Here is a 25,952-nt window from a genome sequence, read left to right as displayed (position 1 = left end):
CGGGGCGCGGCGCGGCGCGGCCGAAGGGCCGGCGGCACGGAGCCGAGACGGCGGCCCCCGGGGCGAGAAGGAGCGGGTCGGGACCCCGCTCGGTGCCCGGGCCCGGGCCGGGGTCCGGACTGACCGACAGCAGCTCGGAGGTGTCGGACTGCAGCGCCTCGGAGGAGGCGAAGCTGCTGTCGCTGGAGCTGGGGCTGAGCGGCAGCGATGGCGAGTCCCCGGGCAGCGCCCCGCCGCCGCCGCCCTCGGCCGGAGAGGCGTCGCCGCTGCCCGAGGAGCCCTCGGCCGCCTCCATGGCCAGCAGCCGCCTGCAGCTCAGCACCTCGCTCGCCTTCTCCGACCTCACCGAGGAGCTGCTGGACGCCGGCACCGACGGGCTGCTCCGCGAGCTGGAAGACTTGCGCTCCGAGAACGACTATCTCAAGGTGGGCACGGCGTGGCGTGGCATCCCTGTCACGGCTCGGTGTGCAGTGACCTCCCTGTCACGGCTCGGTGTGGAGTGACATCCCTGTCACGGCTCGGTGTGCAGTGACCTCCCTGTCACGGCTCGGTGTGGCATGGTATCCGGGCAGTAGTGGTACAGCTTGGCATCCCAGGGCACGGGTCAGTCAGGGTCAGCATCCCTGGCTATAATGTGGTTTAACGTCCCAGAGCTTTGCAGGGCATCTGAGGGCATGGCTCAGCATGGTGCAGCATCCCTGGACTTAGCATAGCATGGCGTGGAATCCCAGGGCAGGGGTCAGCATGGCTTAGCATCCCTGAGCACAATAGAGCATCCGTGGTTATCACAGCATGGCATCCCTGTGCACTGTGCAGCATGGCACAGCTTCCCTGGCAATGGCATGGCACAGCACGGCATGGCATGCCAAAGCATGGCTCAGCATGACACAGCATCCCTGGGAATGGCATGACGTGGCATGGCACTGCATCCCAAGGTGTAGCTCCGTGTGGCAGAGCATCCTCAGGTCCAGCTTGGTGCAGTTCAGCATCCCAGGGCATGGCTGGGCACAGGGCACAGCTCAGCCTGGCCTGGCTCAGACGAGCAGCACAGCACAGCATGGCATGGCTCAGCCCAGCATGGCATCCCTGAGCATGGCACAGCCAGGGAATGCTGGCCTGCCGTGCTGTGGCTGGGCTTGACTTGGCACAGCGTAGCATGACTGGATGTAGGGCCTGGCTTGTCTAAGCCTGCCATGGCCACGCTGAACCTAGGGCAGAGCTCAGCTTGGCACAGCATGGCCCAGCTGGGCATGGTCCAGCGTGGTGTGGCATGCTGGGCACCGCTCAGCTCAGTGTTCCATGGCACGGCTTGGCACAGGGCAGCCTTTGGCACAGCGTGGGCCAGGTTAGCCAGCATGATCCAGCCGGGCATGGCTTGCCCTGGCACGGCACATTGGGTGCAGCACGACCAAGGCTAGCATGGACCCAGCTTGGCGTGGCAAGGCTTGGCACAGCCTGGGCTGGAGCTTAGCAAGGCACAGCTTAGCAGAGTATGGATGTGCTCAGCCTGGATGGGCATCCTGGGACACAGTATGGCATAAACTGACCCGTGCAGCTGGGCATGGCCTGGCTGTTGGGCATGGCTCCCCGCTGTTCTCCCTGCCTCTGCTGCTGCCAGACCCTGGGGACATTTTCCAGCTCTCTTCTTCCCGCTGGTTCCTGTGCTCCCCGGGGCCTTTTTCCAGGTCTGCCTCGTTCACAGGGGCATGGTTGAGCCAGGGCAGACGTGCTGTGAGGGGACAGGGACACTGAGCCATCTCACCTCTGTTCACACATCAGCCTGATGCCATGTCCTGGGGTGGCTGCAGGCATTTTGTGCCCTCTGCTCTCCTTCAGGGTGGAGCTGTGGCTGAGCTGCTTGGGCAGTCAGCTGCTGGCGAGCTCAGGGCTGGGTACCAAGGCTCCCCAGCTGCTCTTTGGGTGCTGCAGGTTGGAAGTCAGGCCAGCTCCCCTCCGCTGCTGCCCAAGTTTGTGAAAGTGTCAGGATTCCAGCTCCGAGGTGGGCATTGGGTGATGCACTGGAAGATGCTCAATCAGGCCCTTTGTCCATTAGCAAAGCCCCAGTGCATGGCTGGTGTCCCAACTCCTGCCAAAATTAGCAGCAACAGCTTAAGGGCTTTGATTTACTGGGGGCTGGAAAAATACAGATGAGGCCCCTGGGTTTCCAAGAACACGCGTGCAAGCACTGCCATTCCTGCTTCCTCCATTCCCACGTGATCTCCTTCCTGGCAAGCTGCAGGCCAGCAGGGTGTGAGTGATTTACCTGCCCTGAGGGGTGGCAGCTGAAGTCCCCTGGCCAGGGGCAGTGGGAGAGGGCAGAGGTGCTGGAGGTGTGCACCAGGAATGGCCACGGGGATGCCGGTGGCATCGTCCCTTCTTTGCCAACACTTGTGTCCCCTCCCTGCCACGTGCATCCTGCTTATATCCATGTTTCTGTGTTGTAGCTTGTTTCTCCTGACTGTGGAGCAGGAGGTGGCTATGGTGGTACCATGGCTCCAGCTGGGCAGAAGCCCAGAGCACACACCTCTTGTGGTCCAAAAAATGTTGGAAGATTTGCCTAGTTTCTCCAGCAAGGAGCAGGAAACTGGGCTGGGCTGCAGCAGAGTGCTGGCTTGTGCCATCTGTGCTAAAAATTCAGGCATTTCAGGACTTAAAACAAAAATAAAGCCCTAACCCGAGGGATTGGCACTGCCCGTCTTGCCATGCAGCTCTCCTCTGCTCGAGTGTGGATGAATCAGGCTTATCCCAGTGACTTATTTCCTGGGACTCACCCAAAAAGCTGCAAATGAATATTTTTTTCATGTGTTCATCAGCACCAGCTAAAACCTAGTGCGTATTTAGAGCGAGATGAGGATTTTTGGGGGTGGGAGGGCTTTGGTGACGTTCTGGCACGAGCCAGACGTGTGTGGTGCTACTACGCCTGTGTGATGCACGCTGGGTTTGGGAGCTTCCCAGCAGAGCTCCAGCAGTGCCAGCTCACGTCCCTTCTTTCCCTGGCTGCCATAATAAAACCGACTTGTTTAAGCACACATTTCTCTTTGCACCCCACATTTGTGCAGGGCTCTGCTTTTCTCCCCCCGCTCTGGGTGTGCTGGGTGAGCTGGGATCACCTCTTGCCCCTGCTCTCAGGCCTGTGCACCTGCTGTGACCCCCCTGAACGGGTTATTCTGAGTGTTTCCCCAAAAAGGGCTGTTTTCACAGGCAGGTTGGCAGCCTGGGGAGGGAGGAGGTGGCTTGGTGTCCTTGCCCCAGCTCGCTGTTGCTGAGCCGTGCGATGGAGAGCAGCTCCCAGCCCTGCTCAGCAGGCTGGAAAATGTGAGATGTGATACAGCAGCAGCTGCAGAGGGACAGGCAGACAAAGAGTGGGCACGGGAGGGTTTGGAGTAAGGGGAGGGGATGCCTGCAGAGCCTCTCCTCTCCTCTCCTCTCTGAGGGAAAGGGTTTAGCCAAGAGCCGTGTAACACTGGGAGCTGAGTGCCCTTCCCTGCTGCCTGTCTCCCTCCTGCTCCCTGCCCTGAATCCCCACATCCCCTGGGGCTCATGCATTTCCCAGCTCTGTAGAGAAACATTTATGTGGCTGGGTGCCTTGTTTCCCCCAAGGTACTCATGCCACCAGCAAGGGCTCTCTGGGAGCCCCCCCATTATTGGGGGCTGTGTCTGGGCAGCCTGGTTGGCACTGCGTCTCTGCTCTGCTGCTGCCCAGACCCTGCCTGCCCACAGGGACAGGTACCATGCCTGGGAGCCCCAGTAACCACCTGCAGAGCTGGGGACCAGAGCTCTGTCAAGCAGCCCCCCTAGAAGGGGTTTTGCAGCCTCTTGCCTTTTTGGATGCTGCACAACATGGGATGGGCTGCAGAGAGCCCCCAGCTGTTTGCCTGGTAATTTATGGGGGCAGGTGTAAAGCTGAGAAATGTTGATTTTTCCCTCACTCCCATTACCAAGGGGGAGCTGCCATGGCAGCCAGGGACAGGGATCAGCACAGAGGCTGCTGCACTGAGCTCCAGCATGACATGGATGGCTGGTGTTTGCTGTCAGAGCTGGGCCAGAGCTGCTGCTAACGCACCCAGAGAAACCCCTATGTGTGACATGGGTGTGCCTTGCCATCCTTCCACCCACTGCACCCTGGCACGGGCTTGTGGTGCGCTGCATTTTCTGCCTTCCCCTTGCTGGCAGGGGACATGCCTGTGCACCCTGGGCAGTTTCCTTTAAAAATCCCCTCTGGTTTTTCTTTTTTTCCTCTAGCAAATTCAGGCATAATTCCCTGTGCTGCCTGCCGGGCTGCCTGCTCAGAGTTAATTGAAAGCTGCTGCTTTTGTGCTGTAATCTGGGAGGAAGCCGTGCTTGTTGCTCTCCTGCGCACGGTAATCCCCGTCTTTGCACGGGGACAGCCGCAGGCACAGCCCTGCCAGCGCAGCCCAGCTCCGCACAAAGGCGCCTCTGCCACACACCCCGGCAGCTCCCACCCCTCCTCCTCCTCCTCCTCCTCCTCTGCTGAGGTTTGGGGGGGAAACCGGAGGGTGTGCCCCCCAAAATGCTGCCCATCCCCCTCGGGCAGGCTGCTGCTTGGCTCTGCCGGCCAAGGTTGGCACAGCCAAGCAGCCACAGCCAGCCGTGGCTGCGCTGCGTGAGCCTGTTTTGTGTCCCGTGCTGTTTTCTGCTTCTTGGAGATAGCAGGTCCTGCTGGGTTGTGCAGTGTGTGCCCCCTGCTCTGCTCAGAGCTTGCTGCATTCTTGCAGGAGCCAAAGTCAGCGTGTTACTCCCCTTGGGTAGGAGATCCGAGGGTTTAATTCTGTTTCTGCAACCTGTAACGGGTTTGGTCTGCACTCTGAGGTGTGCTCTGCCATCTCCACTGGTCCCTGTCCTGCCCTGTCACTGCTCAGGGTCATCACCCTAAAGCTCAGTGCTTCCTGAAAGAGCTGATGTCTTTCGAGTGCATGTGTGGACACAGCTGTTGCCTCCTCCTGCTCTAAACATGCATGGTTTCTTTTTCCTGAGCTGGAAACAGGCAGTTTGCATCCCACCTTTCCGCTTCTTAGTTTCCTTAATAATCTCCCCGGGGAGAGACAGTGTCTCTGAGGTTTGTGTGGAGGAGGTTGAAGGTAGCTTGTCTCTTGTGCTCCTCCACTGAGCATAACCTGGCTCCTGCAGCCACGAAATGGGCTGTTTGCTTCTGCACACAATCCCTGGGGCATTCAAATGAGTCTCCCTGGACTGCAGATTCCCAGCGTTTTCTCTGAGACAGGAGATTTCCAGTGTAAAAACCCTGTGAAATCTTTGCTGCTGCAGAGATGGGATGAGCAGGGTGCAGTGGTGGCTGATCCTGGAGCAGGGAAACAGCCCATGGATGCTGAGAGGCTGTGACTCCACATAGGGATGGGCACCCTGTTGTTCACCGTGCAGTAGCCCAGCAGGGCAGTCCCCAGGGGCATTTGTGTTGGAAAGAAGTCATTTATCTCCTCCTCAGTGTTGCCCACCTGTCACCGTGTCACACTTCATTTAACATCACTTACAGTGCTCCATGCTCAATGCCACCCCTGAATTTGGGATGTTTCTGTGGGGTTCCTCCCCTCTCCTGATTCTGCTCTCACCTTAATCCAAACGGATTTTTTGCTGGGTTGGGCATCAGCTCCAGAAAATGTGCAAAGGGTGAGGCTCTGTGGCCATCATGGACTCCTGAAGCTGTGAGGGGACCCCAGTGCTGCCTTAGCAGATCAGCTCTGTCCTCCAAGCTCTCTTCTTGGCATTTTTCCACTCTCCAATCCTAATCCCTTTACTGTGGCTTAGCAGCATGGTTTGCCTCCGTGGGGCAAACTGGGGCAGGCTGTGCGCCTGCCAGGCTGCATCCACTCAGAGGATTTATCAGGTTATGGGATGTGGGTGAATTCCTGCAGCTGGAGCAAAGACAGGCACTGCTTTCCCAGCCCCCAGTGCTGCAAATCCCCCCAGCCCCACTCCATGGGTTTGATTCCAGGCTTTGCCCAGGCTGGACACTGCCTCCCCCTAAAATAACGGTTGCTACAACCCAGAGCATAAACAAGCAGGAGCTCTTAGCAGGGCAAGCCCAGGCTTTCTTCCAGCAAACGCAAGATGTGGTTGGTTTTTTTCCAAGGTCCCTGCTCCCTGCCCTGCTCAGCTGCTGCCTGGGAAAGCCACAGGCAAGTGAGAGCTGGAACGGAGAGCACTGAGGGAGGATTGCAGTTGTATTCCAGCCACGACTCGGTGGTGGTGAAGGGAAGGCTGTTTCCCCCACCCTGCAGTGCGCCGGCTCACCTGCAACCCATAATGCCTTTTTTTGTGTGAAAGCTCCCAAGGAATAGATGCCACAAACCAGCTCTCCAGGCTGGTTTGGTTTATGGGCGTTTTGCTGGTGCCCCCAGGGCTGTGGCCCTGCCGGGGGGGAGGTGGCAGTGCTGGTGGGGTTTCCCCATAGAGTTTGTCACCCCATGGTGCATCCCAGCCCTTGCAGGGCTGTCTGCCAGCACATGTGGTTTGTCCCTGGGGGGGTTTCACACCTGATGTGTCCAGGAGGTTTTCTCAAACATATCTGCAGTGATGCCCCTTAACAGGACAGTCTCGGGCTGGATCAGCCTGGCGGGTGTCCCCAGGACCCCCTGTGCTGATCTCAGAGCCTCGGGGCTGTTTCTGTTCTGAGCCAGAACAGAAGCAGCTCTGTTCTCAAGACCCCCTGTGGAGAAGCAGAGCAGCAGAGGGTGACAGGACCCTGGTGGCCATGGTGCCACCGGGCTCCGGCAGCCCAGGCCAGGAGATAATCCGGGATTGTCTAATTGAGGTTCCTTCTTTGTTACAAAGTGTTCAAAGCCAACAGTGAGTGACTGTGACTTGTCCCTGCAGCTGCCGGCCCTTTCCCCAGGCTTGGCTTCTCCCTTCAGGGAGTTCTTGCAGCTGGGGCTTTGTCAGGCAGGGTGAGTGTGGCAGCCACTGTGCCAGCGCCTGGCAGAGCCAGCACAGAGCTGCCATCTCGGGCTCTAGGTCGCTGTCACAGGAATGAGGGGACAGTCCCCTGTCCCCTCTGCCCAGGGTGAATCAGGGCTGAGCATCCTCAATGCCTGTGCCAGATCCTTTTGTTCCCTCCCTGACCATGCCACAGTGCAGAGTGGCAGTGTGAGCCACTCACTTCTCAAGTGGCAGTCGCATTTGGCAATGTCAGGAGGTCTTTAGTGGCAGGGGTTTTGGCAGGAAAGCAGATGCTTGAACCCTTCCCAGGAGGGATCCCTGGTCCCACTGGGTCTGGTTGAGGAGAACAGCCGGTGGTGGGTGGAGCGTTTGCTCAGGGGATTTGGGTTGGCACCATGTTCGTGGTGACATGGACAGAGCTTGGTCAGTTCCCAGGGACCAGAGGGGACAGTCCTTGAGCAGCCCCAATGACCACAGTCCTGTTCTGGATGAGGAGGTGGCACTGGGGGCCCACAGTAGTCGTGTGCCACATCCCCGGAGGAGGCTCTGGGTCAGTGCTGGTGCCAGCAGGATGTCACCCTTGGCCCTGCTGTGGCAGTGATGCAATTGCTCTGTGCCAAAGGCTCTGCTGTGCTGGAGGAGGTCACTGGGAGAGCTGATGAGACTGGGAAGAGGTGGAACAGAGGACCCAGCCCAAGGGTTGCTGCTTGGTGGCAAAACAAGGGGCAGCCTCTGGTCCCTAGCACTGGTGGCATCTGGTTCATGTCCCCACGTTCCCTCCCCTAACAGCTGTCCTCGCCTGCCATCTCCTCCTTCCCTCGCCTGCCTCCTTGACACATCTTTTCCAAAGATAACCTAATTTTTCTCCCTGTGGCTGCTGCCTGAGCTGCTCCTGCAGCTCCTCTCCCTCCCCCACCTTCCTCTTTCTTTTACCACAAATACTCCCAGGCGCTTTTGTTGGCTGTTCCCCACCGCGTGACTGGCTCACCCCTGGGTGACGGCATCCAGCTGGCTCTGAGCCTTTTCCTGCAAGGATTGGGCTTGGCCCAAGGGGTTGAAGACCTGTGAAAATGGTTCGTCGGATGGATGGATGGATGGATGGATGGATGGATGGATGCGGAATGGATGGATGAGGGATGGAGAGCCATGGTGGGGAGGTGTCACAGGGGAAAAGAGGGCAGAGCAAGCTGCAGGGTCTAACCCAACATCTCCCTGCAGGATGAGATTGAGGAGCTGCGTGCGGAGATGCTGGAGATGCGGGATGTCTACATGGAGGAGGACGTGTACCAGCTGCAGGAGCTGCGGCAGCAGCTGGACCAGGCCAGCAAGACGTGCCGCATCCTGCAGTACCGGCTGCGCAAGGCCGAGCGCCGCAGCCTGCGCGTGGCTCAGACCGGCCAGGTGGACGGCGAGCTCATCCACAGCCTCGAGCAGGACGTCAAGGTCAGCCTGGGAGGGCACCTCCCCACCCAGGCAGCCCCCAGAGCCCTCAAAGGGAGTTTTGATGAGTTGTGGGCATGGAGGTGGCAGGGGATGTCGGGGCTCAGGGAGCTCTGTGAGGATGTGCGAATTGTGATGTGCAGTTTTGTTGGAGACATTATAATTCCCTGCTAGCAGTGTTGATGTGGGAAGTGGGGAGCAGTGCTTTCAGCTCTCAGGTGATCTGAGGGGGTCCTGGTGGTGGAGAGGGCCAGCACTGCTGAAAATGTGCCATATGTGAGGCTCATCCTGTGCAGGCTGGAGCCCAGCCCAGCCCTGGGCCCTGGGGCTGAGCTCCCTTGTCCTACTCCTGTGGGGATGTGATGGGGCCACCACTGCAGGATGGAGCATCACAAGTGTGCAGGGAGAGAGGGTGGGGACCAGGACCCTGCAGGCGTGGGAGCTGCTTCTCTCGGCCATCAGGAAAACCTTGCAGAGCCCCAGGCACGGTGGCACATGGGGCTGGGGCAGGGACAAGAGGATTTCTGCAGGGTGACGTTGCTTCGCCCTGGAGGAGCCTGGTGAGTGTTTGCTGAGGGCTCTCACCAACGAGACTGCTGCCAAGAAGGGGTGCGGTGGCACTTGGAGACAGCTCGGGATGGATGTGCAACAGCTCGAGGACTAACTTTGTTTTTTGAGCAGAAAAGAGCCAGTCCTGGGGCCAAGACATGCCACAAGTGTTGGGCTGTGAACCCGCCTCACTGCCCATCCCTGCTGGGGCCCCAATCCCCTCCCCAAACCACCCATCAGCTCCCCCCCAGCTTGGGTTGCTGCTGCCAAAAACACCCCCTCTAGCTTCTCCCTTTCTGGGAAAGAAAGCACAGCCCATCCTCGGGGGAACAGGAGCCCAACCCCATGGCCTGAGATCCTGCAGCAGGGCTTGCTGCTGCCTTCACAGTGCTGATATCCCAGGCTGTGCAGGACAGCAGTGGCATTTGGGACAAGTTTTGCTGTCCTGGAAATGCAGGAGTGAATATTTTGTGTTATTAAGCTCCCTTTATGCTGAGGACTGCTCCCGTGCAGGGCTCTGGAGAGGGGGAGCTCTGGGGGGGGATGTAGGCACCCTTCACCCGGGGCAGCTGCTGGTTTTTCTGTAATGTGATGCAGCAGCTCGCCTTTCTCCTGGCCGGCACAGCTGCTGCCTGCAGCGACAGGCTGCCTGCTCTGCTGCTGCCTACCAGCTCTTCCAGCCTTCTGAGGGCTTCTCCAGCATTGTGGTATGGAAAAAAGGTGATTAATGTCTCCCAGCATCATGCTAGGGCTGGGAAAGGCAGGATTTGGCCAGGGGATGGGGACGCAGGGCAGCCCTGCAGCTAGTGAAGGAACAAGAGCAGTCACAGCACATGATTGAGGGGACAGACACAAGGGCCTGGGTGTCACCCCCCACAGTGTCTCCCCCAGAGGGTCTCAGTAACTGCCTGGTGATGTCCTCATGAGGACTGTGGGTGCCCAGGAGCTGTAGTCTCAGCCCCCTGCACATTGTGCCCAGTCTGATGGGAGCCCTGCTGTGTCCCCAGGTGGCCAAGGACGTCTCTGTGCGTCTCCACAATGAGCTGGAGGTGGTGGAGAAGAAGAGGATCCGGCTGGAGGAGGAGAACGAGGAGCTGCGCCAGCGGCTCATCGAGACCGAGCTGGCCAAGCAGGTGGTGCAGAACGAGATGGACAAGCTCCGAGAGGTGAGTGGGACACGGGAGGGGGACCAGGAGGCATCCCCAGGGCTCTGCTCATAGCAGGTGTCCTGGCCCTGGATCATGGGATCCCCCAGCCCTGCCTGAGTCACTGAAACCCAAACCGTGCTACAGATGCTTGTGAAACCCGAGCAGCACTTGCCCTCAGTGTGCTCCATCCCACCCTGTGGGCACAGGCTGGCTCTGCCCCATCCAGGGGGGGCTATGGGACTTCCCCACTGCTATGGGGACACTTTATATGTCCCTGGCCACTTGCTCAGCCCAGCCCCCTGGGCCGTGCCCAATTCCATCTGGGCAAAGCTCCGAGTGATGTGTGGGGTCCCTGTCCCTGGCAGAGTGCCTGGTGCTGGCTGTATCCTGACCACATCCTGCAGGTCCCAGCAGTTTCCCAGTGGTGCTGCGGAGCTGGGTGGGTGCACAATCCCCTCTGTGTCCTGGGCAGTCACAAATGTACCCATATGCACAAGTCCAGGGCACTCCATGTCATGCTCTGTCTGGGACCAGCTTCTGGCTGGAATCTGTGTCAGCCTCAGTGGCAGGAAAGGCATCCTGGTGACAGCATGGACTTGAGATCCACTGCAGCCCTTGTAACCCATTTCCCTACTGCCCGGGATGCCTTTGGTCCCCGGGGAGCCTCGGGATGCATCTCTGGCTGAGCCATCAGGCCAGTGTGGGGGAGGAGACACAGCCAAGGGAAGGCTCTCACTTCCCCCACTGTGCTTCCTGCACACAGCAGCTCGGGATCTCTGGGGCCATCCCTGCTTAAAGCTGAGCCCTGGGAAGCTGCAGGATCCAGTTGTACCCCTCCCCTCTCAGCCCAGCTCCTGGGAAGCTGCAGGATCCAGCTGTACCCCTCCCCTCTCAGCCCAGCTCCTGGGAAGCTGCAGGATCCAGCTGTACCCCTCCCCTCTCAGCCCAGCTCCTGGGAAGCTGCAGGATCCAGCTGTACCCATCCCCTCTCAGCCATGCCTGTGCTGGTGACACGCAGCAGCATCCCCCACACGGGGTGTCTTGCACAGCCCTGCTAACAGCCATGAAATGTGAAATGGGTTTCCCTGCAGCCGGGAGCACGGGCTGAATAACAAATGGCAGCAGTGGGAGCTGGGCTGGAGCTCTCCCTCACTCGGAAACAGGCAGGGAAAATGGTTCTGTGGTCAGCATGGGGAGCTCTGAGAGGCAGGCACTGCCTTGCCCTGGCTGAAGGGCATGGGGTGGGATGCAGCCCCTCCTGCAGCTGCCTGAGCCCTGGGGACACTGCTGGCTGGCACAGGCTCAGAAATGGTCCCCAAGCTCAGGATGGCACATCCCCAGTCTAGAAAGGGCGATGGGGTTACTCGCTGATTGCAGAGTGCTAATTAGGCAAACATTAGACAAAGTGAGCTAAAAGCCCTCCTCCTCCCTGCTGCAGGGCACAGAGCCTGGCAGAGCTTGTTAGCAGCCAGAGCCAGGCAGGGCTGCATTCACCCCTGGGGCTGATTATTCCTCCCTTCCAAGAGGTTTCTCCCATAATTGGATAATTGTCTGGGGATCATTCCCGAAGGCACAGGCATTTTCGCCTCTTCTGTCTCCTAAAGGGGTCGGAAAAAGTGGGATCAATCTGGGTACCCCATGCCAAGCCTGCCACACCAAGCTTGGCCTTGAGGGGACCCTCAGGCAGGGCCGCCCCAAGGCTGCTCCCAGGGTGGAGCAGTGGCAGCCACATCTGCCCAGGGCGCTGTGCCTGGGGCTCTCTGGGGCTGGTGCTGCCCTTTGCCAGCTGCAGTCCCCAGCAGGGTGGGGGTGAGGGATGTGATGTGGCACAACAGCCCCTGGGAGAGGCTCCGCAGCTCCAGCAGCTCCAGGGATGGTCGTGGCCTTAATAGGAAAGCCTGGAGCCCTGCACCTTGGCACAGGCAGCAGCTTACATTTCAGAGCTGCTTTCTCTGGCTGCTGGGCCTCAGCACCAGCTTGGAAAAAGGTCCAGGGCAGCTGCATGGATCAGCCAGTGCTCATGGGAGGCTCTGTGGATGTTTTGAGGGTCTTGCCCCAGCTCCCTTCCCCAGATAAGTGGCTCTGCTCTGGGCACCTGCATTTTTACTGTGCTTTTGGTCTGCCTTATTGCTCTGTCTGCCTTCCCCACCTCCCAGCTGTCCTCACTAGCCTGGACATTGTCCCTTGTGTCCCTTTGTGACCTTGACAGCAGAGTCAGCATCATGCTGCTGCGGGACCAGGACATATCCCTTGCTTGGGGAAAAGGCAATCGGGAATGTCATCATCTGCTGCTCCCACACTGCAATGTCCTGAGAGCTGTCCCTTGGCCTGGGGGTTGGATTCTCTGCTCCATCCAGCCCTGACAGGGACAGTGACTCAGCCTCTCCACTCTCCATGGCTCATTTCCTGCTCACTCCTGCTTTTTCACTGCTCGTTTGCCTGCAGGGGGAATTTCTGGCCAAACCTCATGATGTGATGCTTGCCAGTCCAGCTCCCTCAAAGCAAAGGGCCTCCCTCAGCCCACCAGGTGTTTTCCTGGGGTCCATGAGCATCTGGGAATGTCAGCACCAATGTCCATCCACACTGAACCTGTCTGTCTGTCTGTCTGCCTGTCACTGCTGGGGTGCAGGGCCATCGCTGTGGGTCATAACTCTCTCTTCTTCCTGCAGAACTCCCTGAAGAAGCGGGGGTCTCGCTCCTTGGGCAAGACTGAGAAGAAGCCATCAGTGCAGGTATCAGCACCTGAGCACCCAGGGCACGCCACAGTGACCCACCAACACCCCAGGTCATGGTGCCAGCTGGACACTGAGCCCAGGCCAGGAGTAAACCCGGGCATGGCAGCGCCATCCCCTCCTTGCAGGGCTTTGCAGAGCTTTCCTGCCTCCCAGAGCCCCTGCATAAGGGAGGGATTGATGTGCTGGGCCATCCTCTTTGTCCTCAACGCTCCCTTGTCTCATTTATCAATGGAGCAGCAGTGGCTTTAACCCTTTCCCTGTGTAAGGAGCTGAACATTGGCTTTTACATTGCAAAGCTGCTTCTGCTCCTGTGGCTCTTGCAGCCCGTGTCCCCCCTGCCAGTGCCAGCAGCTGTGCTTGGAGTGCTCTGGGAGCTTCACAGGGTCTGGGGGAGCAGAGGGTCCCTGTGGGGATGGCTGGAGGCCACACCACTCCTGCCCTCACAGGCTGCTGGGGCAGCACAGGGCAGGGATTTGCTGGTGGCAGCAGGATTTCAGCTGTCACTTGCTGTTGAGCTGAGCTGCTGTGACTCGCTAATGCTGTTACCAGGGCTCGGAGAGGCAGAGCTGCTGTTGCAGGGATAGAAAGGCAAGAGGAAAAATCCTCTTTCAAAGGCAACAGACCTGAAGGGTTTATTCTGGGGAACAGATCTGCTCCCTCAAAGCTGGGACATGGAGGCAGTCCTCCATGTACATGGACATGTAAAGACAGTCCTGACATGCTGCTGAGTGTCTCCCAGCAGGAACTCTGAGCAGCCTAAGGGGTTTGGGTGACCTGTGTTCTTGGCACAAGCCTTTCTGTGCAGCCACAGGACAGAGACCCCCAGGCCCTCAAAGACTTTCCCTTCCAGTCTTTATTTATCACCTCCCTTTAGTTCCATTCTTGAGAGCCCTTTCTGGCCAGCTGATGGTCCTAGCATCCTTCCCCTCATTTCCCCAGAGAGCACTTACAGCCAGCTCTGCCCTGTGGAGTGGGCTCCTCCATCACCCCCTTCCTGAGGCTGAAGCTCCTCATCTGCCTCCTCCTGGGGCAGGAAACAACCCCATCCCCCTCTGCTTCCCCATGGAGCTTAGACCCTTCAGCTTGGGGTCAGGGTGGCCCCAGTTCTGTGGTGGGACCAATGCTCCAGGAGCTCTGGGCTTCCCTGGGTGCACATGCCCCTGGATGTGGCCCCCATGGGCTCCCTGTCCCTGCTCAGCTGTGGCTGGTGGCCCTGTGGGCACAGATGCTGTGACTCATCTGTGGCTTCCTGGGCCCCTTTCCTGCCTGGCTGTGCTGGGTGAGCATCAGCACTCCCCAGAAATGGAGCTGGGGGGAACAGACTCAACACTGAGGTCTCCCAGACCCCAGGAGCACTCCAGGTGGTCTTGGGGACGTGTGTGTGTCTCTTTGCTGATGCTAAGGCATAGAGCGACTCACTGGGTTGCTGCTTTTTTTTTTTTTTCCCCCCTGGAAAAACAGGAACTGAGGTCATGTCTGCCCTGCCCACACCAGCCCTCCCCTAATCTCCTCACCTAATTAGGGGGGCACAGCTTTAATGTGCCTTAGTGAGGTCGTGTCCCAGTGCACAAGCATGGAAGTGTAGCAGGGTGGTTCCTGTGGTCACTGCAGGACATTTAGGGAATAAAACGGCACCCCAAAGTCATGGGAACTCCCTTTCCATCCCCCCAGGCCTCGTTATGAGCAGTCCAGGAAGTCAGCAGAGTAAATACTGCTGTGGGGTTTGGGGTGAGTGTGGGCTTGGCTGGGGGGCTGGGGGTCCAGAGCACCCAAAGAAGGGGGCAGCTTTTTTTTTCCAGCCAAGGAAAGGGGAAAAGGGGTGAGTTCAGCCAGGCAGAGGGCTACCAGGGCCAGCAACAACCCAGCCAAAGGGCTTGGCCACCTCCAGCACTGCCCAGCTGCAGTGGGTGCAGTGAGGTGAGGGTCACAGCCCAGCAGGTCCCCTCCTGGCAGTGACCACGCCGCAGCTCGGAGCACTCAAGTGACCCCAGGGCACGGGAAGCTGCGAGCTGGACGTCAGGAAATCCTGGTCCTCCATCCAAAAAGCTCCCAGAGCAGAGAAACGGTCTGTCTGGGCAAAGAGCCAAGATCCTAACTGCTAAATAAAAAAAGAACACATGGAGAAACAGTCCTGAGAAGCAGAAGGGCTTGGGAGGGGACTGGTGAGCTGGAGCTGAGGCTTTGCCTGGGTTTTCAGTGCCCTGGCAAGGTGATGGCAGCAAGGCTGGGGTTTGGGACTTCGAGAGGTTTTCAGCTGCTTCTCTGCCCTGTGATGAGAGTGGGGGGCTGAGCAACATAAGCAGAGCCCTGACGAGGGCATTTCAGTGCCAGTTTTGGGGAGGAAATCTTAATAACCCTGTGGAGTCTTGAGAGCTTTCTCTTCCCCTCTGCCCTGTTGTGGATCAGGCTGGACTTGGTCCTCACATCCCTGGTGGTGGCTCAATGTCCTTCTTGGAGCCAGACCCACAGGTCTCCTCATCCAGGGCATCCTGTCCCCTCTTCAGGCTCACCCTGAAAGTCTCCAGGATGGATCTCAAAGCTTTTCCTCCTCCAGGAGCAGAGCCAGCAGCTTCCCTGGGATGACTGGTGTGGGAGGGTGGCATGTCCCCAGGGCTCTCTGGGAGTCACCGTGGCCCTTGGGAGCATCTTTCTAACACCCACCCCTTCTGGGTCCCCAGGAGGACAGCGCAGACCTGAAGTGCCAGCTGCATTTTGCCAAGGAGGAGTCAGCCCTGATGTGCAAGAAGCTGACCAAGCTGGCCAAGGAGAACGATGGCATGAAGGAGGAGCTGCTGAAGTACAGGTCCCTGTACGGGGACCTCGACAGCTCCCTGTCCGTGGAGGAGCTGGCTGACTCTCCCCATTCCCGGGAAGCCGAGCTGAAGGTCCACCTCAAGCTGGTGGAGGAGGAAGCCAACATCCTCAGCCGGAGGATAGTGGAGCTGGAGGTGGAAAACCGTGGGCTGCGGGCGGAGATGGACGACATGAAGGGCCAGGGGGACAGGGAGCTGCCGGGGCAGGACACGCGGTTCCTGGTGGGCGTCTCCAGCTGCGGGGACGCGGGGGACACGGTGGCCGAGCTGCGCCGGCACCTGCAGTTCGTGGAGGAGGAGGCTGAGCTGCTGAGGCGCTCGCTGCTGGAGCTGGAGGACCAGAACAAGCTGCTCCTGAACGAGCTGACCAAGTACAAGTCGGACCACGAGCTGGACGTGACGCTGTCGGAGGACAGCTGCTCGGTGGTCAGCGAGCCCTCGCAGGAGGAGCTGGCCACAGCCAAGGTGCAGATCAGCGAGCTCAGTGGCAAGGTGAAAAAGCTGCAGTATGAGAACAGGGTGCTGCTCTCCAACCTCCAGCGCTGCGACCTGGCCTCCTGCCAGACCACCCGGCCCATGCTGGAGACCGACGCCGAGGCCGGCGACTCGGCACAGTGCGTCCCCACCGCCGGCTGGAGGGACGGCGTGGGCGGCAGCGAGGCCGACGGGCAGGACAGGGGGCTGGGCAGCGGGAAGGTGCCCGATGGCCCTGCCAAACTGCTCAAGCCCAAGGACCTGGAGACCTTGCTGGGCATCCGGGACCAGGCGACGCTGGTCAGTAAAGCGATCGATGTCTTGATTTCGGATGCCAACGGGTTCACCTCGGGGCTGAAGGCTTGCTTGGACAACGAGTGTGCGGGGGTGCTGCTGGGCGAGGCAGTGGGCAGCGGTGGTGACAGCCCCAGCGATGCCAAGCTGATGAACGTGCTGCTGATGCGGCTGGGCGTGCTCCAGCAGGACCTGGGCTGCTTTGTGAGGAAGGTGGACCACCTCACCGGTGGCTTCAAGGAGCACACGGACTCGTTCCCCTTCTCCAGCCCCAGCAGCCATGATGTCACCAAAGAGCATGCCTCTGACTTCCAGGTACGGCTTCTTCCCACATCCCTCACAGCAGCTGCCGCTTTATTTGCCACCACGTTTCCTCCTGCTTTAATGGAGCAAACCCTGATCCCCACTGTAACCTCCCTCCTGCCTCTCCAGAGCAAAATCCAAACTAACACCTCACTGCATGCCAGTGGCACCGGGGACAAGGTAGGACTCTGCTCCAACAGAGTGTGCCCAGGGCAGGAGGCAGTGGGCATCCTGACACAGGCTGGTTGTGCCAAGGCTGCCCTGCCCATGACCAGGGGCTCTCAGGTGCAATCCCATCTTAGCAGGGGCTGATGTTTTGGCTGCTCTCCCTGGCTTAGCCCAACATTGTGTTTCAAGAGCTCTTTGCTTGCTGGGGATGAGCTGGGTGGGAGGAGAGCAGCCTGCGGCCTCCAAAAGCAGCCCAAATTCCAGGGACCCCACTTGCAGGAATCCTCCATCCCCAGAAGTACCCAGGCAGGGTAATTTGGAGACCAAAGGCTTCAGGGCAGATCTGCATCCAAGGGAGAACACCTTTGTAGCAGTGCAGAGCAGCTCATGCCCTGCTGTCCCACTGCTCTCAGGGGTCTCAGCTGGTGCCAGGGGCCAGGGGTGTCAGTGGTGGTCGGGGCTGCAGGCACAAGCCCCTTTCTGGAGCACACTCACTTGTTCAGAGTCCTATTGTTCTGCATGTCGTCCCCCTAGCCCGAGGTCCCAGTCTCCCCCAATCACTGCATGGCACCATAACTGGTGTTTGCACATTTTTTCCCTCTTTCTCTCTTTTTTCCCCTTTCCCCAAACAATCCAGGCCACGTGTCTCCTCATCCTGTGTTTCCTTTTGGTTTCCACATTGTCTCCCGCCATGGTGATGAAGCTCCTTCTCCTCCTCATCCTTTTTGTTGTCTTGTAGTTCTTTACTGTTTCGGAGACCCATTGTTTTGTTTTCTGTTTTTTTTTTTCTTCCCGCTCTTTTGGTTTGTTCTCATTAACTTGCCCACGCATGCAGCAGCCTGATTTTAGGGACGCCGACCCTTTCCGCATCCCCCACTCCAAGGACACGGACCCCGCCCATCCCCGGAGCTACAAACCCTGCCGGGCTGAGGACAACGACTCCTACGCCACCGAGGTATGACACAGGCTGGCAGCCATGTCCCCTTGGCCAGCGGGGTTGGGGACAGGGCTGTGGGACAGGCTTTTGAGAGCTGGGGACACAGGGAAGTGCAGGCCAGCTTTCCCATCCCCTTCTGGGGCTGTTACAGATGAAGGAGCTGCAGCTGGTGTTGTCAGAGGCCAACGAGAGCCTGCGGGGGCTGCAGGAGCAGCTCTCACAGGAGAGGCAGCTGAGGAAGGACGAGGTGGACAACTTCTCACAGAAGATCTGCCAGGTGAGTAGGTCACAGCCTCTGCCCCTGGGAGACAGCTGTGCTCAACCCATGGCGGTGCCACCTCCAGCCCTAGCCCTATGACCCACGTGGGGACCTGGGTGTCACCTGGGAGCACACACAGCATGTCACATTTTCTGAGCTGAGCACACTCCTCCTTGCACATGGAGCCATGCAGGGCTTCCCCCATGGCCCTGCTGTCCCCAGCATGCTCCCAGAGTGGTGCAGCTCCCCTGGATGGGAATACGGGGTGGCACCAGGCTCAGCCCAGACCCTGGGGGGCAGGCATCACATGGCTGCCACCAGTGCCTGTCCTGGAGCCGCTCGTCTCTCCACAGCTGAAAGAGGACCACCAGAAAGCACTGCTGCGACGGGAGTTTGAGCTGCAGAGCCTGAACCTGCAGAGGCGGCTGGAACAGAAGTTCTGGAGCCAGGAAAAGAACCTGCTGGTGCAGGAGTCACAGCAGTTCAGGCAGAGCTTCCTCCTGCTCTTCATGAAGCTCAAGTGGTTCCTCAAGCGCTGGCGCCAGGGCAAGGTGGTGCACAGTGAGGGCGAGGACTTTTTGGAGGTACAGTGGGCTGCCGTGGAGGGGAGACCACACTGTTGGGTGTGTCCCTCATGCCTCTTTGTCCTGCCCAGGGCTGTTTGGGTGTCCCCCATCCCTGCCCAGGGGCTGTGGGTCCCCATATCACCCCAGCCACGGTGTCACCCACAGGTGAACAGCATGAAGGAGCTGTACCTGCTGCTGGAAGAGGAGGAACTAGCCCCACAGCAACAGGCAGACAACAAGATGTGTGCCGGGGACACCTGGACCCCCAACACGGTGAGCAGGGTCCCCATGAGCCCAGGGGGTGGATCAGGGTAGGATCAGCCCCTGCTGTGGCCGTGTGGCATGGGCTGGTGGCTGCTCTCAGGGTGCATGCCTGTGTGGGGATGTTCCTCCCCAGCACATCACCCCTGAGCATGGTCCCCTGCCCTGGTGGCTTCCCCTGTCCCTCACCTTGGCAGCAAGCTGCAGGGCTGGGATGCAGAGAGGGCAGCTCCCACAGAGTCTCACCCTGTTGGGTCCCCTCCTGCTACCTGTGCTCACCCCTGTTCTCCTGCAGCCCAACGAGTGCATCAAGACTCTGGCAGACATGAAGGTGACCCTGAAGGAGCTGTGCACGGAGCTGCGGGAGGAGCGGCGCGGTGCCAGCGAGCTGCAGCAGCAGTTCACCAAGGCCAAGGCTGCCTGGGAGATGGAGCGCGCTGAGCTCAAGTGCCACATCGCCCAGGTGGGAGCCCCGGGCACCCCGTGGGCTGGCAGAGCTCCCCCATGCCTGCTGGGGGGCTGGGGGCCTGCCTGTGCCCTGTGCCAAGCACTGGGCTGGGAGCAGGGTGGCACTGTGGGAATCTTAATTAGCAGCCACTCAGGCAGGAGAGTTTCCATGGCAACAGGGCTGGCATGGAAATCTGACTGTGGAGCAGCAGAGGATGCTCTTTATTCCTCTCTCTGGGGAGGGTGGGATGGGACAGGGGCTCAGCATCCCCCCTGAGGACAGGCAGCTGAGAGCAGCATCAGAGCCCACCTCTCCCCCACCCCGAGTCACAGTGCAGGATCCCTGCGGATGCTGCAGAAGGGATGCAGGGCTGCAGGGAAGGCAGGAGGTGGAGGGAGGGCAGCCTGGGCACTGGGGGAAGCTCCAGCCTGTAGTATGAGTCCCACCAGTCCCTCAGCCCTGCCCTCCCAGTGCTGAGAGGTTTCCACTCACACTGTGCTGGCAGCAGCCCATGGCTGTACATCAGCTCTGCTCCCCAGCACAGGTGCCAGCACTTTCCAGGCAGGATTTCTCCTGGCAGAGCATGAGTCCCCAGTTCCTATATCTCCTCCTCAAAAGTGAGCAGAGCAGCCGTGGTGGCAGCACCCCAGTGGTGCTCCATCCATTGGGGGCTGCTCAGGCAGCACTGCAGGTGATGGTGCCCCTCTCCAGGAGCCATGTCCTGCAGGCAGGAGCACGGCCAGGCAGGCAGGACATTCAGCCTGTGTCCTGCTGGGTGACCATCTGCTGGCCAGCTGGCATGATGTGGCTGCAAGCCACGGCTGGCCATGGCTTGGCTGTGCCATGGGCAAGCCATGTTTTGTGTGTCACATCTTTGGGGACATGCTTATTACCCAGCCTGGCAGCTTGGGAGTGGCACTGGCAAGCGGGATGCCCTCAGCCCTGCCCATTTGTTGGAAATGTCCAGCACCACACTGGAACCCTGGGTCCCTCACAGCCACCACCGTGTCCCCACAGCTAGAGTCAAAGGCAGGCAAAGGGATCGCAGAGCGTGCGCTGCCAGACTGGAAGGTGGCACTGAAGAGGGAGCGTGAGGAGCACCAGCATCTCCTGGCCGAGTCCTACAGCGCTGTCATGGACCTCACCAAGCAGCTGCAGATCAGCGAGAAGAACTGGAATCAGGAGAAGCTGGAGCTGCTGGCTCGCTTCAAGGAGGAGCAGCAGCAGGCAGAGCAGCAAGCGAAGGACCTGCAGAACAAACTCAACCAGGTATGGTGTCCCCCATCCTGCATGTGTCCTCCAGCCTCTGCTGCTTGCCCCGAGAATGTTTCATGCTTTTGCTTGCCCAGAGAGGCTCATGTTGCACCTGTTGAGTGACCAATACATTCTCCAGTTGCAGAAGGGATCCAATCCATGGGCACTGAAGCACTCTGAAATGGAGAAGCATGGCAGCAACTGGAAAGAGGTGGGTAAGACAGGGTGGATGCTCTCAGGATGCTCTTAGGGATCAGGTCTCTGCTAAGATGGGAGGATGTGTGAACCCCAATTAACACCCCCTTAAACATCAAATGAGGCTGCAAGGGAGAGCACCGGGAGAGTGAGAGCATGAAGGGCATGGCTGAACCCCCAAGAGCTTCTGTGGGGTTATAAAAAGCTGATTTTAAATAGATGTAGTTGCAGCAAGCCCCATGCAGTCCTGGGACTGCTGTGACTCATTGTGTGGGGAAGCTGGTGGTGCTGGAGGGGAGTGGGATGCAGCCCCTGAGCTCCAGCCCATCTCGGTGCTCTGGTCATGTGGTTGCTGACCCCGGAGCTTTCTCCTGTGCCCTCCTAGGCTCTCAATGAGAAAATCACAGACAAGGAGACAATCTCTGAAGCAGAAGCCAAGGGAACCAACCTCAAAAGGTGAGTGTGCTGGTGCCTCCATAGTCCCTGGAACATAGAGGGGGCCCCTGGGCTTGACATCCCTGAGAGTCACAGAGGAGATGCAACCCTGTTCCAGGGTAGTCCTGGAAGCAAAGAGCTCCCTGTGAGGAGCAGGACTGGGTGCCAAGGAAGGTCCCACTGGGGTGGGAACAGAGTGCCTCAGCTGTCCCCCAGTCCCCTTCCCTGTCCCCTTTTAATCCCTATTCTCTCTCCTCCCACAGGACCAAGTCTGTTTCCTCCATGTCAGAGTTTGAAAGCTTGCTTGACTGTTCTCCCTACCTCTCTGGAAAGACCGTGCCAGGGCTGGGTGACCATGCCCGGTGCAAAAAGGCATCCTCAACCACGCAGATACTGCCCAACGGGATCCGGGACAGCGCCAGCCTCCCTCCCTCAAACTGTACATATGTGAATATCGAACAACCTGCCCCTGACAGTCTGGCAAAGGAAAAGCTGGGCATCTCCTCCTGGGACTACTCACGAGCAAGCAGCCTGTCCGGACACGACCCAGCTCAGAAGCAAATCCAGAGGAGCTACACGGCACCCGACAAGACAGGAATCCGCATCTACTACAGCCCGCCGGTGGTGCGGCGGCTGGAGGCGCCTCTGGTGCACAACAAGGAGGGCAAGATCATGGTCGAGCCCGGATTCTTGTTCACCATGGCCAAGCCGAAGGAGCCGGAGGAGTCGGCCAGCGCCGAGGGCACCTACAGCCAGTGGCTGTGCAATTTCTCCAAGCAGCAGCAGGAGCTGCTGGACAGTGGCGCGGGGGAGAGCGCAGTGCCGCCGGTGCCGCGCTTCCCCCCCTCGCTGCACGACCTGGAGATCTCCGGCAACATGAGCGACGACATGAAGGAGATCACCAACTGCGTGCGCCAGGCCATCCGCTCCAGCTCGCTCGAGAGGAAGGTGAAAAGCACCTCCAGCCAGACAGTGGGGCTGGCCCACGTGGGCACACAGACCATCCAGACGGTGAGCGTGGGCCTCCAGACCGACCTGCCCCGCGGCCCCGGCATGCATGGTAAGAGCTGGTCCCCGCGCAGCTCCTCCCTCGTGTCCGTGCGCAGCAAGCAGATCTCCTCCTCCCTGGATAAGGTCCACTCCAGGATCGAGCGGCCATGCTGCTCCCCAAAATACGGCTCTCCAAAGCTCCAGAGGAGGTCTTCCTCCAAGCTGGATGCCTCCAAGGACAGGAGCTTGTGGAACTTGCACCAGAGCAAGCAGAACGGCTCTGCCTGGGCCCGCTCCACTACCACCCGCGACAGCCCTGTCCTCAGCAACATCAATGATGGCCTGTCCAGCCTGTTCAGCGTGGTGGAGCACGCGGGCAGCACCGAGTCCATCTGGAAGCCGGGCTGTCCTGAGAGCAGCCGGGCCAAGCCCGAAGCACCCAAGTATGGCCTCGTGCAGGAGTTCTTCAGGAATGTCTGCGGGCGGGCGCAGAGCCCCACTGCCCCCCAGGAGAAGAAGGAGGCCACTGGGGAGGAGAGCAAGAGAGCCGAGCACCCCAGCCCCGCCACCCACCATGAAAACATCTCCCGTGTCTTGAACAAGAAGGTCCTCAAGCAGGGCAGCTGCGAGGACCCCAAGCCCTCGTCCCCTGGCCAGGGCAGTAAGGACGCAGCCCTGCGGGACCCTGACCTCATCTCGGCTATAGCCAGCGAGGTAACGAGGCACGGAGCCCCCCGGGGTGTCCCGCCGTGGCGGGGGACAGGGTGCCTGACCCCTCTAACTCCGCTGTGCCCTGTCTATCTTTGCAGGACACGGCGTGTGACTGCAGCTCCCAGTCCCTCACCTCCTGCTTTGCCCGGCCATCCCGCTCCGCGGTCCGCCACTCCCCCTCCAAGTGCAAACTGCACCCCGCAGAGCCCCCCAGGGCGGAGGAGAAGCCGGGGGTCTCGAGTGAGTGAGGACGGGGGGCCGGGGGACGCAGCGTGCCTGCCATCCACTGTCCTGCCGGAAGAGCGCCCGCGCTGAGCCCGCGGGGCCCCTCTCGGAGGCGGCGCGGGCTCATCTGTCTCCTAAACGTCCCCTCGGCCCCGGGGACGCTTACGAAGCAGATGTGGAGCCGGAGGCTGCCGGTAGCCCCGGGGTGCGGGGACACCCTGGCAGGGTGGCTGCATCACCTCCTGCCTGCGCAGAGACCCGCTGCCGGGGGGCCCTGGCCGGTGCCACCGCGCCGGGAATGTCAGCTGAGACCCTGCCGTGCCGAGGGCTGAGAAAGGGAGAGCAGCCAGGGGAGGCTGCTGGTGTCGACGGGGAGGGCTGGGCCCTGTAGGGAAGCACTGGCCGGGGGCTGATGCTGCACCCGCCCCGGCTGCTGCCCGCCCTGCCTGGGCTCCAGCATCCCGCGGGCCGATTGCCCGATTGCCGCGCGGTTGCATCAGCCGCGGGCTGTGTGTGCTTCCCCGGCAGGAAGGAGGCGGGAGGCTCCCTGCGGTCACCCGGGCTGGGCTGGCTGCGGGCCCTCCTCGGCCACCCTTCTGCTCTTGGGCTGCTGCTGAGGCCCTTGGCTGCTGGAGGGGTCCGGGTGGTCCCAGGGCTCCTCCAGCTGCAGGCTGGGATCGCTGGGTGCACAGTGTGGGGAGAGGTGGCCTGTGCCTCTGTGTGTGTGTGTGTGTGCACATCCCCTGCTCCCAAGGTGCACCCACCTCCCTGCTTGGGGGCCACTTGTAGTTATTTCTTCTCTAAGTGCTGAATATACATATTTCTCTTTTTTTCTTTTTCTTTTCTTTTTTTTTTTTTTTTTGTTTTTTGTTTTTTGTTTTTTGTTTTTTGTTTTTTGTTTTTTGTTTTTTGTTTGTTTGTTTTTTGTTTTTGTTTCTCCACTTCTCCACTTCTGGCCCTGCCCAACTCCGGACAGCCTGCAATGTAAAACCAAGTGCATTTTAAAAATACCGAAATGAGCTACTTTGGAGAGGCACCAATTGGATTAAGAGATTGTGGTTTGGGAGGCTGCAGCGTGGCCCGTGGTCTGTGCCGCGCATCCCTCTATCAGCACCAGAAAAAGCCTTACCCAGGGAGGGAGGGGGCAGCAGCCACAGCCCCCCCAGCACTGCAGAGCTCCTGGCGGTGGGCAATTGCAACCCTGTCCCACACAGAGCAACCTTGGTGCCCCTGTGCAGCTTCAGGAGAGAACAGAGATTTCTGAGGCAGCTGCCTGACCTATTTTCCAGCCGCCTGCCAGGGGCCAGGCAGGGATTCACCCAGATGGAGCTGGGTGGAGGGATTCACCCAGATGGAGCTGCAGGTGCCTGGGGCTCAACGCATTGCTTTGCGGCTGTGTGCCTTGTTCTGGGGGCTCTGTGCAGGGCTCCAAGAGCTCTGCATTGCTCCGGGGGCTCCATCCACTGCTCTGAGAGCTCTGCATTGCTCTGGGGCTCTGTACAGTGCACCGGGGGCTCTGTACGCTGTTTCAAGGGCTCTGTGCATTGCTCCAGGAGCTCTGTACACCACTCCAAGGCTTCTGTGCATCGCTCTGGAGCTCTGTACACTGCTTCTAGGGCCTCTGCACATTGTCATCTCGCAGTTTCTCTTAAGAACTGCTGGTGCTGCCGAGGCTGCTGCCCTCTCCTGTCCGGCCGCTCGCTGCCCGCAGCAGCTGCTGCATCACTGCCACGTCGCAGCCTCCGCCAGCATCTCCACGCCAGCCGCTCACTGCCTGTGTCCCCGGACACACCAGCATCAGCCAGGGCCCAGCAGGCCCGGTACCGATGGCCTTTCGCTCCTGTGGCACCCGGCCAGCCCCCAGGGGACCCTCATCACCTGGCTGGGGGACTCAGGGCAGGTGCTGCCCGCCCTCACCAGCAGCCAGGGCCGGGCTGTGTCCCTGCCTGCCACGGAGGAGTTGGGTCCAGCACTGCCACGGGCAATCTCCTGTTGTACATAGATATTTTCGGGGTGGTTTTTAGCATTTTCATGGATAATCGGGGTTTTGGTTTGGTTTGGTTTTTTTAAAAGACTCTCTACTTTTTGGAATGTGGTTTCTCATTTTTAAAACTGCCTTTTAATTATTTGTAATATTGGTCAGTTCTGTCTTACTCTGTAAATAGCGGTGCTGGGCATTTCCTAGGGGGGCTGAGATGAGGCCGGCAAGGAATTTGTGGGGAAAATTTCCTTAAGGTGTGGAGGTGGCTGATTCTACTCCAGCCCCTCCATGGATTCTGCCCCTGTCCACATGCCAGTGCCCAGCCTGGGGTGAAACCTGAGGTGTTTTGGGTAAAGCTGTTTGCCCCTGCCCTGTCCTCCTGCTTCCTCTCACCAGCCCATGCCAAGGTCGCATGAAGGGCACCTCCTGCCCCGATGACAGCTCTCTGCCCACCCCATCCCGCACCCCTGTGTCATGCCTGCTTGTTGTGTGATGAATAAAGGCCCTGCAACCCCTCACCCCCACCCTTGGTGCTGCCTTCCCGTGCTGTGGTGTGGGGGCCATGCTGCCTGTCCTGTCTGGGGCAGTGCTGCTGCAGAGGGGGGTGTGGCGTGACATGATCCTGTGCCTCTGTTCCTGCCCTCCTGCCTGCTGCCCAGCCCACACATGGTGTCCCATGCTCTCCTCACCCACCTGTCTGTCCCTGACACCATCCCCATGTGCTGCACCCAACTGTGCCACACCAGCAGGGCTCCTTGTCAGCTCCCGTGGGTCCTCACTGCCAGCACTGTCACCCCACACCAGGCTGCCCCCAGCTCTGCATTGTCCCTGTGATGCTGGTGTTTCTCACA

General features: G+C 59.6%; 1 protein-coding gene across 2 annotated transcripts; it reads left to right on the top strand.

The window, feature by feature from the left end:
- The first annotated feature begins 6 nt into the window (after positions 1-6).
- On the top strand, positions 7-24,234 carry SOGA1 (suppressor of glucose, autophagy associated 1). 2 transcript variants are annotated; one of them, XM_041478718.1, is made up of 16 exons: positions 7-425; positions 8,134-8,358; positions 9,912-10,070; positions 12,722-12,784; positions 15,466-16,683; positions 17,675-17,794; positions 17,928-18,053; positions 18,389-18,619; positions 18,767-18,874; positions 19,158-19,325; positions 20,328-20,579; positions 20,704-20,775; positions 21,145-21,215; positions 21,458-22,898; positions 22,994-23,135; positions 24,097-24,234. In XM_041478718.1, exons 1-16 carry the CDS (start codon positions 294-296, stop codon positions 24,123-24,125), a joined length of 4,557 nt encoding a protein of 1,518 aa, XP_041334652.1. In that variant the 5' UTR covers positions 7-293; the 3' UTR covers positions 24,126-24,234. The 2 variants fall into 2 exon arrangements, with proteins under 2 accessions (XP_041334652.1, XP_041334651.1); XM_041478717.1 differs by having other exon boundaries at positions 149-425; positions 17,678-17,794.
- The last annotated feature ends 1,718 nt before the right edge of the window (positions 24,235-25,952 follow it).

The sequence above is a fragment of the Pyrgilauda ruficollis genome, unplaced genomic scaffold (genome assembly GCF_017590135.1).
Source record: "Pyrgilauda ruficollis isolate IOZ18807 unplaced genomic scaffold, ASM1759013v1 scaffold46, whole genome shotgun sequence".
NCBI lineage: Eukaryota > Metazoa > Chordata > Aves > Passeriformes > Passeridae > Pyrgilauda > Pyrgilauda ruficollis.
This window is presented reverse-complemented; position numbering and strand designations above follow the sequence as displayed.

Excerpts from the sequence above, each read along its gene's own strand:
- SOGA1 (XM_041478718.1), top strand. The coding sequence starts at position 294 with ATGGCCAGCAGCCGCCTGCAGCTCAGCACCTCGCTCGCCTTCTCCGAC. Across the intron at positions 8,359-9,911 it reads GCCTCGAGCAGGACGTCAAG|GTGGCCAAGGACGTCTCTGT; the intron begins GTCAGCCTGGGA and ends CTGTGTCCCCAG. Across the intron at positions 18,875-19,157 it reads ACACCTGGACCCCCAACACG|CCCAACGAGTGCATCAAGAC; the intron begins GTGAGCAGGGTC and ends GTTCTCCTGCAG.